The 15320-nt window shown below is 40.9% G+C and overlaps 1 protein-coding gene and 1 long non-coding RNA gene across 3 annotated transcripts in view; one reads left to right on the top strand and one right to left on the bottom strand.

Moving 5' to 3' along the window:
- The window catches only part of VLDLR (very low density lipoprotein receptor), a 38035-nt gene extending 32580 nt beyond the window's left edge, over positions 1-5455 (bottom strand). The window contains 4 exon segments of the mRNA XM_072610749.1: positions 4587-4728; positions 4922-5165; positions 5167-5305; positions 5308-5455. Coding sequence (XP_072466850.1) covers positions 4587-4728; positions 4922-5165; positions 5167-5305; positions 5308-5455 — 673 coding nt within the window.
- Positions 5456-5550: 95 nt separating this feature from the next.
- Positions 5551-15320, top strand: part of LOC140505114 (uncharacterized) — a 95595-nt gene continuing 85825 nt past the window's right edge. For both annotated transcript variants that reach the window (XR_011967385.1, XR_011967382.1), the window contains exons 1-2: positions 5551-5692; positions 7779-8030. This is a non-coding gene — a long non-coding RNA (uncharacterized lncRNA). The remainder of the gene's footprint in view (positions 5693-7778; positions 8031-15320) is intronic.

Below are 15320 nucleotides of genomic sequence, written 5' to 3' on the forward strand. Positions count from 1 at the left end.
AAATAAATCATAAAAATGGGAAAGGATTCCATGTGTACAAAAATATTTATGGCAGTTCTCTTTGTGGTGGCCAAGAATTGGAAATTGAGGGAATGCCCATCAGTTGAGGAATGCTAAACAAGCTGTGGTATATGAATGTAACGGAATACTGTTGTGCTATAAGAAATGATGAACAGGCAGACCTCAGAAACACCTGGAAAGATGCATATGAATTGATGCTGAGTGAAGTGAGCAGAACTATGAGAACATTAAACGCAGTAGGAGCCACAGTATTCAAGGACTGTTTCTGATAGACTTAGCCCTTCACAGCAATGCAAAGACCTAAAACATTTCCAAAGGACTTATGATGTAAAATGCCATCCATATTCAGAGAAAGAAGTATAGAGTCAGAATCCAGAATGAAGTGGACTATTTTCTCTTTTGTTATGTTTTGTTTTTTCCCATGATTTCTCCCATTCATTTTAATTCTTCTATGCAACATGACTAATGTGAAAATGTGTTTAATAACAATGTATATGTTAAGAGCCCATATGAGATTCTATGCTGTCTTAGGGAGGGAGGGTGGAAGGAGGAGGAGAAAATTCAAAACTTATGGAAGTGATGGTTAAAAACTGAAAACAAATAAATTAATTAAAAATGAGAAAGCTGTCTATGGGCTACCATAACAGCCCCCTTCCTTTATTGTACTTCAGAAGACCCTCGGTCTTGGAGCTTTTGCTTGGATAAATAATTAAGACATTTTCCCTTCTGATGTGAATTTAAGACTACTAGCAGTGTGTAATTTAACATTTAAACTTATCTACCAACTGTCATCTACCAACTTATTCCCAAGTGCGAGTATGCGCAACTTTTATATATCAAACAAGGTCTTACATCTTCAAAGAAAAGAAATAAGTTACTCTTTCATCTCTGCATCTTGATTCTCCCATCTGCCTCTTTTGTCCCAGCTCATGTTTTCCAACCTATAGGTTGCCCAGCTGTGGCTACAGAGGGATAAGTTATGGTTACCAATTTAGCCTTTACCAATTTGTAGAATGATTTGTCCTGGGAAAGTGATCTAGTAACCTTTTGTTATCCAGGCTAGATCTACCAACTATGTATTAAAAAACAAATCAAAAACCTCTGATGGACTTTTTTTTTAATATTAGTAATTTCTGGATACTCTCTTATCTCTCCACAGTCTGCTTAATCTTAACTTATGCCTTGCCACTGGATTTAGATAGTTCTGGAAGAGACGGTGAGGTTGACGACTCTGTGCAGGTTTGTTTCACTTAAATCCAATTCATGGACAAGTAAAGATCATCCTGTGATCTCACTGTGCCTCTTAGAAACAGAGGAACACCAGTACCTTGTTTTATAACCAACAAAGACCAAGTCCTTAACAGAGTAGGCAATATTTTGTGCCCATAATTCTTACCTAGCCAAGGAAAGAAGGCATGAGTTTCCTCATTTCTTCTCTGAGGCCAAGATAATTGATTATGATTGATCATGTTTTAGTAATCTACAAGACACATTTTGAGAATAATTTTACAGGCTTCTTTCCATTATAGCAGCAATGAAATAAATACTTGGGTAGCAGTGAGAGGTCATTACCTTCATGACTTGTGACAACCAATTTCCTATAAAACATAATCCCTAAGGTTTAATGATTGTGTTTGTTGAAAGGGAGAGGAAGAGGTGTCAAAGCAGGCCTATAGTTACTTTTATTGAAAATTTTAAAAGTTAATTTTCTTTGTTCTTAAAATGTTTGGTTTTCCTTCCTCTTTTTTGGTAAGTCTTCATTGCCTATTCTTTTCTTCTCCTTTCTGTTCCTCAAGAAAATGACTATTTATTTTAGGTGGCTGTAAAACTGGCATCTAGATTAAGATTACAGGAAGAACCCATAACCCCTAACACTTAGGCCCCTGTGTTCCCAAGGTATTCAGTTGTTTTTGACCAAACAAATTCCACAGTTTGATACATTTCTAGGTACAATTCTGTTAAATTTCTAGGAGTCCTAGAATTTTCTCCAGGTGGAAATGAGGTGCAATGAATAGATGCTACTATTTCTCTGTGGCCACTAAGGGGAAAGTATAACATCCTTATAAAGCAAAAAAAGTTTAGCTCTGTTTAGGTTGCTAAGATAGACTCACAGAAAACTACTGAAAATATGTGAAACATTCTCTAAGAATCCAGTCTAAGTTTTAATATGCTTATTATTGTGCCTAGAAATCTAATCTTTCTATTTAGCATCATGCGCTTGTCACTATTTGATAGCAGCAACTATGATTTGGAGGTAATTACCCTTCCCCAATGTTTTAGGGGTAAAGAAATTAAAAGATGTATGCCCTTCCAATGTAAGACAGTTAAGTTTTGTAGGGCCCTTGTTTAGTAGTTTCACTTACTTAAGCATTCACATTTTAGTTTTTTTCTTACAAAGTACACAATAGTTTCTTCTGTTTTAAGAGAGGTACAGAACTGAGGTTTATAAGAGAACAAGAAGTTGATCATTTTCAAATGCAGAGTTTCTCAACTTGAGGTCATGGAACTTTTTGGAAACTATTTCAATATTAATTTCCTTTGTAATCCCATGCATTTTATACATTTAAAAACATCCTGAGAAGTGGTCCATAGGCTTTACTAGACTACCAAAGGGTCCAAGACACACAAAAAAGGCTAAGAACCCCTGCTCTATCAGTGTATATTGGCTTAGTGTTACTTGTACAGGTGATTGTTATTAGGTAAGCAAGACTCATGTAAAAAAGGACAGCTAATAACTAATTTTTGTACAACTTTGAAAAGTGCTTCAATACATTTACTCATTTTATCTTTGTAACAATCCTATTAGATAGGGGTAACAAATAAACTAGCCATTTTTTCTTTTAGAGTGTATGTTGGTGACAAGAAGCCAAGTTTTGAGAAGGTTTAAAACGAGATGTTGGTTGAGCAAGACAGGGAGAGTAGTTTAAAAAAAATGACCAGGCCGACATGTCAACCTCCACCCCCCACCAAGAGAAAGTCCCTCTTGAGAAGTTCTGACGGTGAAAGAACCTTCATATAAGCCTTTTACAACACGTCACGGTAACAGAGTTCAAATTATTACTTCAAAAAGTTACAAGATGCACCACAATGAAAAAATTTGATACAGTAACCAATCGCTGAAGGTAGAGGAAAAAGACCTGTCAGAATACAGGAAGGATACTGCTTAGAACACTCTTTAGTGACCAGGAGTGGGCAGTTTTGAAGGTAAAAGCTACACAGTTCAGTTTTTTTTTGGTCTTTAGATTTGAAATTGTTTCCCCTTAAAGCCCAAACCCTAATTCACACGGCAGATGGCCGATAGTCTGTCTTCCTGCCTCTATGGACATACAGTCTGAGACCTTGAGCCTCAAGCCGGGGATTCGGACAACCTCCTTTCCCTGCTCCAACTCTACAGCCAGTGCAGTACACGTACAACTTCGCTCCTCGTCAGTCTTTTAAAATCCCTTTGCCAGAAGCTCCTTCCGTCCTAAGGACAGAGATTTCTATAGCTGAGGCAAGATGTAGCATCGGTCGACCAAGGAGTGAAGAGTATAGTCCATAAAACCTCAGCGCCTGGAGTAGGACAGCAGACGTGTAGCACCTTCCTCCTCCTCTCACTCCAAAAGAAAGCCTACCTCATAATTTCGTGCTATTTCCTTTTGCTCTTTTGTTTGGAGAGAGCGCTAATTACAGTCACTAGATTTCGGACTCCCTTCCTGTCTCGGAAAGCCTCCTGAGAAAGCTGCAGGGCTACCAGGATTGAATTAAGTCCTGCATCTTCCACTTCCCCCTCCCGGGCAATACGTAGAGAAGGCCTGAGAGCTTTGTTACTGGGGGCGAGGGGGAAGAGGAGGAGAGAGAGGAGGTGAGGATGGAGCGATCGGAGAGGACCTACCTACAGCCTGTGCTCCCACCCCAAATCCCAGGGAGCGACCTGCCCCCCAACGGGACTACTCGAGCCTAGCAGAAAGCACAATTCCCACTGTTCCCTCCCTTCCAGGAGCAGAGAGCCACTCGGAACGTGCGCCGCCTCACGGCAGCTGTAGTACTACCCACTAGGCTGGGTACGACTTCACCAACACCCACTCTCTAACCCCCTCGCCGGCCCGTCCTCCCCCACCCTCAGGCAACTCCCGAGGATCTCCAAGAGGCTTTCGCACCCGGCTCAGGCTGGCCTTGCCCTTCACCTCCCCTCTTCCTCTTACTCCTTGGGGAGGAGAGAAAACCATTGTTGCAATCGTTCAGAAGCTCACGTTCAAGGAGTCCCCGAAGGGGGTTGATCAAGGAGAATACGGCTTCTTTAGACATTCTTGAATTTCAGAATGGGGGGCTTTCTTGCGGGGGGGCAGTCAAAGTGAGATTTGTAAGTCAGATCAGCACCACACCATCCCTTCTGTCGACCACCTCCTTTTCTCTCTTCCCACCCCCACGGTACTGACAGACAGAGGGGGCTCTGGGGCGCCGCCAGGGTGGGCAGGGAGAAGACGGGAGGGGAAGGGGTGGTGAGTAAAGCTGAGGAAAGGAAAATCACACCTAGGCTTATTTCTCCAGGGCCAGCAAACTCAGGGTGCCCCATTCTCACTTACCCTCCACAGTGCTGCGCTCTCCAGACAAACACCACATCGCGACCAATAGCCAGAGTCCCCAGAGCGAGGACGTGCCCATGGTGCCCGGCTCCTGCTGCTGCTCCTGGGCTGCTGCTGCTGGAGGTGGTGCCGACACTGCTCCCTGGCACAAGTTAGCAACCCTTAGGAAAGGGGGAAGGGGACAGGGCCTGAGGGGGAGGGGGGAGGAAAGGGGAAGGGGGAGGGGAGGGAGAAGGTAAGGGAGTTAAGAGGGAAAGTGGGGGAGGGAAGAAAAGAGGACGTCCCCCTCCCCTACAACTTGCACAATATCCCCCCCTCCCCACAAACCAACCCACCTCCCCCTCGCTGTTGCAGCTGTGCAAAAGCAAGCCTGCTAAACGAAAATAACGCAGGCGATGCAGAGGAGGGGAAGGAAAGGGTGAGGGGGTGGGGAAGGGAACGAAGGAGAGAGCCGGAGCCAGGAGCCGAGCACAGCGGCGACTGTAGAGGGGGGTAAAGGGAGGGAGAAGGAGTGAGAGTGGGGGAGCGGGAGGAGTGGTCAAGGAGGAGGAACAGACGCCGGCAGGCTTCACCCCTCCCCCACGCCTGGCTCTCCTTATACACGCCAAGCGGGTGCCTAAGCCCCGTGTGTCTGTGTGCGCACGTCTGTGTGTGTAGAAGTGTGTGCGTGTGTGCATGCGTGTCCGCGGCGGCCGCTGCTCCAGCTGCCGGGCCGGGCTGCTCCTCTGGTCCGCTCGTGACTCACCGGGGCCCTGGCTGGCTGCTGGTTGGCTCGCGCGCCGCTCGCGCCTCCAATCCCCCGTGCCTGCCCTAATTTCCTGATCCAGGGAACCTGCCGCGGCCGCCGCCGCAGCTGCTGTGCGCTCCATACAGTAATTACTGTAGCCTCCTGACTGCTCAGACGTGCGCTGGCCGAGGTAGCCTCCAGCGCCCTCAGGACCACCACCAGCACCGTCCTCCTCCTCATCGTCTTTGCCGGGCTTCCACACAGGTGGCTGCTGGCTTTACCTGCTGCTTTATGGGTCAGCACGCATCCCTCTACCGTCCTCTCCTTCATCTTCCGGGAGCTTCCCCGACCCCCGAGAGAGCTTAGTACAACAAGTATGGTAGGTAACCTTCACCTCTTGGGTGATGGAGAAGAATGGAACGGTCCGTTTGGGCTAATCTTGCTGGCATGGGGAAGGGGATGCCTGTTTAAAGTGCACTTTGGAATAGCAATTTGCTAAAAATAAATGTGTCTTTGAGTGTTTTCTGCGAGCATGTGGTTTGTTCTCTGTAACAGAAAAAGACTAAAATAACCCAGGCTGGTGTGGAGGAAGGCAATTGCTAGCTATGCATTCTCTCATCAAGGATTTTAGTTAATTGCTAATTGCACAAAATGATAGTTAGAGGAGCTGTAATTAAAAACTTAACCTTTTATTGAGAGGGGGAGGCGATAGATTTGTGCCTGATCCACTTTGGTACATTCGGTTACACGGCGTTAGAAACAAAATGAAAAGATAAAGGTAAGAGCCATATTAAAAATCTTGTTTTGCTCTTGGCCATGCTCTGTGCTTCTAATTTCCTTATTATTCTCTCCTGATTTGCCTTCACTTCTTTCTTCCATGTGACTTGCCCTGCTCGCACTCAAAGTATTAGGGCTGTAGAGCACAGCACACCATGCAAAACTCTTGTTGAAAAGAAATTCTAGTAGCAAGACAATCTTTGAAAGTTTAATAAAAACAATAGTGTGATTGTTACCAAGTGTTCTGAGTTCTTTAAAGCAAGTGATAGCTGGAACTTCTCAAAACATAGGCATTTATGTGGTGTTTGTGGTTTAAATTTTTTGTCATGTCAGGAAGGGGGTATTGTGAGGAATATACCTAACTGTTTAGTAGAGACTCAGGGGACATTTATTTCAGTAGAGCCAGAATATCCATTTTGGGACTGATAATGGTGATGTGGTTTTAATTTCATAGATCTTCACAAATTGTTGCTTAAACTGAATGTGGCTATTATTTGTTACTCCCATATGCTTATTTATTTGGCACAAACTGCTCCTTTTGCCATATAATCTTGTGACCTCTCTCTCCACCCTATTTTTTTAAGGCTACTTACAAGGTGTGATTTAAAATATCTGAATAATGGTAGATTTTATAGTACACAGTAAAAATTCAGTTTTGAGATGAAAACAGGATGTAATATGTCATAGTGGGAGAAAGGGCTAGAATCATTAAATCAATTGCTTTTAAAGCTTAAACATAATTCTGTGACTGATAGGGTCAGATAGGATTTGAGATGAATTAGATTCTAGTTACAACTCTTTCATTTTCCTAAGGGGAAAACGTGCCAGCACAGTTGTGAGAGTTACTCTACAAATAGTTGTATTGCAGGCTTTTAGTGTTTTACCTAGAATTAAATATGCACTAAGAACTGAAATCTGATAATTATTATCAAAAAAAGGAGTTTCTGACTAAAAAGTTCATTTTATTTTTATAGAACCCTGAAGATGTTAAAGTTCAGATAACACTTCAATTTAAATCACTTTCCTTTATGACTAAATCAAAAGGAAACATCATTTTCAGCTTTGCCACTGATTTGCTCATAACTGTGGAAAGTCATTTTGTCTTTTAATACTTAAGTTTTTCTCACATGTACATTGAAAATAGTACCCCTGCCCCAAAGCCAGCCTACAAGGATGTACCTAAACATTATCAAGATATTGACAACAAAGAGCTTTGACCTCCACGGATGATGGTAATATATAAACAGCCTGCTATTGGACCAGATCAGAGACAAGTAAATTTTTAAAATATGGGTAAGGGTGGAGACTTTAAACTATTGACTTTGTGTTTGAGTTTGATTCCTGGCCAAATTCAAGAACATTATTAAAAAGATGATAAATTACCATTTCAAAAGGGAAGCAGTGATTGGGGCATGCCAGCCTAGCATAATTTTCCTTTTTAGACCAAGTTACCAGACTAGTAGATTAAGGGAACTGCTAAGAACATAGTATATGTGACTTTCAGTAAGAAACCACAGTATCTCCTGTGCCATCATTGTGAATGAGATAAGAGAGCTAAGGTGAATTCACAACTGGGTCCTTATGGGAGTGATACCAGCTTGGATAGTTTGCAGATGTAGCTGTCTTTGGGTCTGAGGAATTCAACATTTTTGTGAATGACTTAAATGGAATGTTTATCAAATTTGCAGATCGCATGAAGCTTGGAGGAATGTTGAAGACACCAGAAGACAGGATCCAAAAAGATTTGACAAATTAGATTGATGCGCAGAATCCAATGAGATGAATTTGAATTGGGTTAAATGTTGAGAATTCTACTTATCAAATAAAACAAATGAACTGAACAAGTGCAGAACAGAGGAGACCTGGCCAGAAAATGGTTCCTGCACAAGAGATTTTTAGGAGTTAAGTGTGGCACACCACCAGCACTAACAGCAATGGAGGTAATTTTTAGGCTATGTTAAGACATAGGGTTTTCAAAACAATGGACATAAAACTCTCCCATTGGATTTTGTCCTGGGTAGACACATCTAGAGGATGGCAGTCAGTTCTGGGTAAAGCATTTTAGGAAAGATATATTAGACAAATGAAACAAGGGACCAAGATAGTGAGAACATTAGGGGCTCTTCCATAGTAGGAACAATGAAAAGGAGGAGAAATGTTTAGCTTGAAGAAAGGAAAGTGTTGGGGTAGGACATATTTGAAGGGTTATTATATAAAAGAAGTTAGATTATTCTTCCTGGTCCCCGAGGATGAAGCCAGGGGCAATTGTTAGAAACTGCAGGAAGGCATAGTTAATTCAATTTAATAGACACTTATTAAGTATCTGTATCAGGGACTGAGGCTACAAAGGCAAAGAGAAAAATAGTTGTTTTCAGGTTTATATTTTATCAGGAACGTGTACATAAATTAACAAATCCAAGGTAACTTTAAGAGAGACAGAAGACCTTAACAAATAGAGTGATTAAGGAAGGCTTCCTGGAGGTGGCAGCAACAGAATTGAAGCTAAAGAGCAGATAAGGATTCAGAGGCAGAAGTGAGGAAGGCAAGTAATATATTTCAAGCATGGAGCTGGGTGGGGGGGGGAGGGTGGGCGGGGTGGGAGAGAAGAGAGGAAGATTTGTATAAATTCATAAATGAGGGAGATGAAGTGTTGAATTTGGGGAGTAGCTAACTCCACAAGGCTGGAAGCTAGAGAGCTGGACTGTGAGCAGGCTGGAATAAATATGGAAATGTAAGCGGGGAGAAACCTATGCCTTAGTAGATATAGTTTTCTAGCTATATGGGAAGGAAGAGAGAATGAAAACAAGAAAACTAATTAGAAGATTATTACAATAGTCCAAGTGAGAGATGACAAGGGCCTCAACTATGGTGGCTAGGAGAATAGAGAGAAGGTGATAGATATGAGAGATAGTCTGGAGGAAGAAGTGGTACAATGTGATATTTGATTGGATGTTGGAATGAAGGAGAGAAATGAGTCAAGGATGATGGGGGAGGTCATGGATCTAGGTGACTAAGATGGTAGTGCCTTTCACAGAAATAGGGAAGCTTAGAGGAGGGAGGGTAGATTATGGGGAGGAGAAGGGTTCCCTTTTGAACATTATTTAGTATTAAAGATGTCTAGGGGGCACATTTGAAGTTGTCTAGCAGGTCTCCATGTGGGAATAAAAGGCTAGCAGGAGATTGGGACTGGATATATAATCATTGGTGCCATTTTCTTGGACACAATTGAATCAATGTGAGTGGATGAGATCATCAAAGGGAAGAGTACAGGGGCAAGAAGAATGAAAATGGAGCATTGGAAACTCAAAAGACAGGAGATGGATGATTCAGCAAAGAAAACCAATAAAATAAGAGGACAAAGAGAGAATGAAATCATGGAAGCTAAGGAACTTATTTGGGGACAGAGTGACCAACAAGGGCAAAAGCTGCAGAGAAATCAAGGAGTATGTGGACAGAGAAGTGGTCATTAGATTTAGCACGTAAGAGAATGTTGATAGCATTCTGAGAAGTCAATTTCAATAGAGTAGTGGTATCTGAAAAGAGATTGCAAGGGGTTTTTAATGAGTAGGTGGTAAAGAAATGGAGGTAGGGAGTGGAAGGAGTAGAGGAGTTGGAGGTATTCAGAAAAGAGAAGAAATAATGAAACAACTCCTGGGAGGGGAGCCTTATAGGGAATCAATTAGCAGGCCAAGTGTAGAATGAGCTTCCTGGAATAGTATTCTCTTCCCCGTGTACTTTCCAAGTAGAGGCTTGGTGACCATTTGCCAGGGATATTGTAGAGAAAATTCAGCTTCAGGTATGGGTTGGGCAGATGACTCCTGAGATAATGTCTAATGCTTTGATTCTGAGAACATTAATCAGAATGAGTGCATTCAATTAATACACTAAGTACATCAATGGTATAAAATATGACTTTGTCCCAGTGGAGATGGATATAAATGACCTGGCTTGGGAATAATGAACTTGGTGCTGCCTGACTAAATGTGAGTTATTTAGCAGAATTTACTTGAGCCAATTTCTAAATGCATATTACATATTCGTCCTTCTCTGAAACCCATGCCCAGAGGATCCTGAGATGAGGAACAAGTAAGTGATTTGTAGTTGGAGGAAGGGAAATATTGGTAAGACATAGCCATTTACAGAGTACTGAAAATGAATAATCATGTCTCTGTAATCCAAAAGAGCCTCGTCTCTATGACAATCCTCCTCCTTTTCTCTTCCGCTACTCCTACCACCCCCCCAGCCAAAATAAACAGAAGCTGACTTAAAGGTGGCTCCAGCATGAGTATGAGTGAAGATCTAATGAAAAATACCCTGAAATAAATCTTGTCCCAAACTGATAGACATAATTTGCATATATTATTTGATCAACAAAAGCAAGCTGTCTTTTTAAAAATGTTTTCTGGTATATTGTACGTAAGGAGAAAAAACTAAGATGTTCAATATTAAAACATGCTCTCTTAAAGTATAAGAAATAAACAACAGCAGGCATGATTTTAATGGAATTTGGACTTTGTCACACTATGGAAAGTTAAAATTTGGGGGGAAAATCTGGGACTTCTTTGAAGCAGTTGTAAGTACTGTTCCTAATGACTTTCTTTGTTTTTTCCTTCCCCTCTACTCACCTCTTACAATTGAGACTTGAATTGTTTTGTTTTATTCTTAATTTTGTTGGTGAGGAAGGGACATTCCAAAACTGTGATTTCTCTCATGTATAGAGATCTTGATGAAGAAGCCAGTGCAGATCAATAACTGTTACAACTTAATATTTCAGGGTTGGGGGGAGAGGGCACTAATTGGCAAACTGAGTTACCTGGGATCACACAGTATGTAATCAAAACTGGGACTTAATCCCAGGTTATTCTGACTCACAGAGATCCAGTACTCTATGGGGCCAGGTGATCTCCTTTTAGAAATTTGTATTAATACCTTTTGTTTTTCATTTCTAAATATATAATGCCCCTTCTCCACCAGCCAGAGAGCCATTCTCAAAACTAAGAATGAGAAAGGTTGCGGGAGGGGAATTCAGCAAAACTAGCCAATACATCAGTCACATCTGACGGTATATGAAACATTCCACACTCACCAGTGCCTGGCTAGGAGAGAAAAGGAAGGAAATTCATTTGTTCTTCTTGGCCAGGTTTGGTCATCACAATTACAAAGTGTACATTTGGTTTCTGTTGTCATAGCAGATATTGTTTTCCTTGTCTTACTTCACTTTGTATCAGCTGATATATTTCCTGGGGTTTATCTGTATTCATATTCACCATTTCTTATGGTATAGATACCGTTACATTTATGTACCACAGTTTAACCATTCCTCAATTAATGGACATCTACTTTGTTTCCAGTTTACTGCTACTATAAAAAGTGTTTCTTTAAGTATTTTTACTATTCTTTAGGTCTCTATTTGGGGCCTTTCCTTCTATCTTTGACCTCCTTGTGGTATATGCCAAGGACTAGGATTTCTAGGTCAAAGTATGGAATATTCCTTTTTAAAAATAATTAAAAATTATTTTCCAGAATGGTCGGAGGCATGTGACCTTTTAAAAATGAAGTCAGCAGTGAAATTCACTCTTTTTAGTGAATATTTGTTCAGTTGTCATTCTGACCTTAGATTTTTAACACAGAGAATTCTAACGTCTGAATGAAATCATGTCCAGGGAGTAAACTGGCACCGAAGTGAGACATTTTGGAAAACAGGCAGAAAAAGGCTTATTGAACAGGTGGTGATCATGGAAGGCTAGTATGCAAACTTTTCCCTGGACTCTGAAATGGGTGGAGTATCATGGAAGATTTATGAGGAGAGACTGGTAATATTTCTTTGGACTGCATGAGTGATAGTGTTTTTTGAGGGGGGAAGGGAAGAGTACTTGGGACTTGGTTATGTTGGGGACAGATTTCGTCTCTCCTTGATGAGGGAAAAAAATGTGAATTGAGTTTTACTTGAAATGATGACTAATGTGATTTTGGTAACAAGCTACAGTAAAGAGATTTACGGACCTGGGAAATGAAATGTAACTATGTTTCATCTAAACTTCAAATGAAAATATATCAAGATTGTGCTTTCCAACTAGATTTAAGAACTAATCTCTTTTCTCTCTGTTATAGACATTCGGTGCCTTTTTTGGGCAGGGATTGTTTCTCTGGGAATCAGATAATTGCATCAAATGCAGCCTTTTTGGAGATACAAGTTCTAATGATGATATTCAGTGATTTAAGTTCAAATCACATTGTTCCCCTTTTTTGGTAAAAATGATTTATGTAAACTTTTGGATTGTTTAGAATATGAGATCTGAAAAAAAATTTACACGAATGAACTGGCATGAAGAACTGTGATGTTGTGTGGTCATTTTTGATAACATACGTAATTTTTTCTATGGTATCTTTGTTTACATAGATAAGAATCATCTGTAAGTTATGGGTAATAGAGCACATTTTTCAAGTATTTGGTTAGGGCATTTGTATCTCTAAACTTTTAATTCCTCCAGTTGACATTCCTAATATGTTCTGATTCTTTCTGTCTCTCTCTGGAGTGGGTAGGTAAGACTTGTTTCAATATACATCAGCACATTCTTCTTGTAGTGGCTATCTTTTTCCTTAAGGAAATTTGCCACGTACTTCTGTCATATACATATAACTTCAGTCATAATGTGTGTTTTGTTTCATTTCAAATTTACTTCAAAGAATCTGTGATTTCCATTGTCGCTCCTTCCTCTGACACAAATCAGAAGCCTTCTATGCCTTTGTAGGGAGTTCCATGATTTAATGTGGCTGAGGAAAAAAATGTGTGCCTCTGTCTCCCTAGAGGTAAACCTTTGGGTGATGAGGCTTTCCAGATTTAGTAGGTATAATAGAAAGAACACTGGGTTGGGAGTCAAGACACCTGTTTTTGAATGTTTACTCTGACCTATCCTGTGTGAACATAGGCAAATCACTTAACTTCTCTGTTTCAGGTTTCTCATCTGTGAAATTTGTACAGTAACACACGCCCTATCTCGTAAAGGTGAGCTAGTGGCTGGTATTGGACAACAGTGAAATGACATGTTTCTGAGCCCATATTTGGAATCTTTCCAATTCAGTCAGACCTGTCAGAAGTCATCCTGCCAGCATTCTTTTGAAAATTGACTATTGTCTTTATGCTACAATGAGGCATTGGAATAGGTCGTTAGGTCATTATGAGATTGTTTTCAACATATAGTTTCATATTCATAGTCTTACAGCTAGTTAAAACAACAGCTATAATGCTGAGTACAGTTCAGTGCTAAACATTTTAAACAATATTATCTCATTGTATCCTTTCAATAGCCTTGTGAGATAGGTGCTATTATCATACTCATTTTCCACATGAGGAAACTGAAGCAAACAGAGGTTAAATGAATTGTCCGGAGTCACACAGCTAGACAGAGTTTGAGGCCTGATTTGAACTCAAGTCTTCCTGGTCCCAGACTTAGTGCTCAATCCATTGCACTACCTAATTGTATAAAGTCAAGTGGTAACTTTGGAATTCTTTATATGTGGAGATGTTTTAGGTAAGACCTTAGGCCTACAGTGGAAGGGGAATGTGTGTGTTATGGGGGGAAGAGGATAAGGAGATCTGAAGTCATGTGTCTGATGAATTTTGTCAATCTTAGAAGTGACTTTTAGAGTAATAACATGGACAAATGGATGAAGTTTATGGATTGAAACCTGGCAAGATTTTCTGACCTGAAATTATAGAAGAAAAAAGTTTGAAATGAGTCATCGACGTGATATTTGAACAGACTTCGATGGTCGTCTAATCCAACTCCCATCTAAGCAAGGATACCCTCTGCAACTTTCCCAACAAATAAATGGCCACCCAGATTCTGTTTAAAGACATCTAGCAGGGGTGGGGAAGGTATATCCTTGAGGTCACATGTAGCCCTCTAAAGTCCTCAAGTGCTGCCCTTTGACTGAATCCAAACTTCACAGAACAAACTCCCTTAAAAGGATTTGTTCTGTAAAACTGGGACTTAGTCAAAAGACTGTGCCTAAGGACCTAGAAGGCCACGTGTGGCTTTGAGGCTGCAGTTTCCCACCCCTAATTTCTTCTAGTGATGAGGAAATAATTAGACCACTGACTTTTGAATGCCTCTAATTGTTGGAAAGTTTTTTTCCCTTTATATACACAGCTCAAATCACATCTCCCATCTCCCATTTCTCATCAAATGCCTAGGTAAGTCACTCAGCCTCTTAGTGCTTTGGGTAACTCTCTAAGACTATATGTTGCAGAAAACCTGCATTAATGGAGGTAGTTTCTCTATGGCTACCCATAGAGGTATTACTACCCAAGAGGGAATACCCACTTGTTGTTGTTCAGTCCAGTCATGTCTGACTCTTTGTGATCCGTGGACTGGACTATATCGCACCCAGCCCTTCTGTCTTCCACTATCCCTTAAAGCCTGTCCAAGTTCATGTTCATTGTTTCCATGGACACTATCTATCCATCTCATCCTCTGCTATCCCTTTTCCTTTTGTCTTCAATCTTTCTTACATGAGAGTGAGTCCTAGCTTCTCATTATGTGGACAAAGTATTTGAATTTCCATTTTTAACCTTCCAGTGAACAGCCTGAATTAATTTCTTTAAGCATTGACCAATTTGATCTCGTTGCTGTTCAAGGGACTCTCAAAGGTCTTCTCCAGCACCACAGTTTAAAAGTATTGGTTTTGTGGTGCTTAACTGTCCTTATTGTCCAACTCTCACAGCCATCCATGACTATTGGATAGTTCCTATACCAATGTGATTGTAGCTTCAATTCCTGTCCTTGTCCTTTTGAAAATTGGGACATTTGCCTCTTTCATTTTTTATGACTTCCTCATTTTCCATGATTTTTCAAACATCTAGACCGAGAATGGAGAACCTGTGACTTTGAGGTCACGTGACCTTCTAGGGCCTCAAGTGTGACCCTTTGACTGAATCCAAACTTCACAGAACAAATCCTTTTATTAAGGAAGGACAAAGCAGATCAGCAATCACAGTGACAAGTTCTTTTACCGCTTTACTATGTGTGGTGTAAGTTGGTTCCTAACCAATTGATATCTCCCCCAACCCAGCTGAGATAATTGTAGAAGGGGGGAGATAAGAGATATTGAGATGCTTGATGAATAACAAAGATGTATTTGTCCTACCATCCCTTTACAAAACGTTAAGAAGTATCCCTTTTTGGAAAGAAGGGCAGAAAGAAATTGAAGGGCAGTTTGCCTTTAGA

This window comes from Notamacropus eugenii, chromosome 1, assembly GCF_028372415.1.
Source record: "Notamacropus eugenii isolate mMacEug1 chromosome 1, mMacEug1.pri_v2, whole genome shotgun sequence".
Lineage (NCBI taxonomy): Eukaryota > Metazoa > Chordata > Mammalia > Diprotodontia > Macropodidae > Notamacropus > Notamacropus eugenii.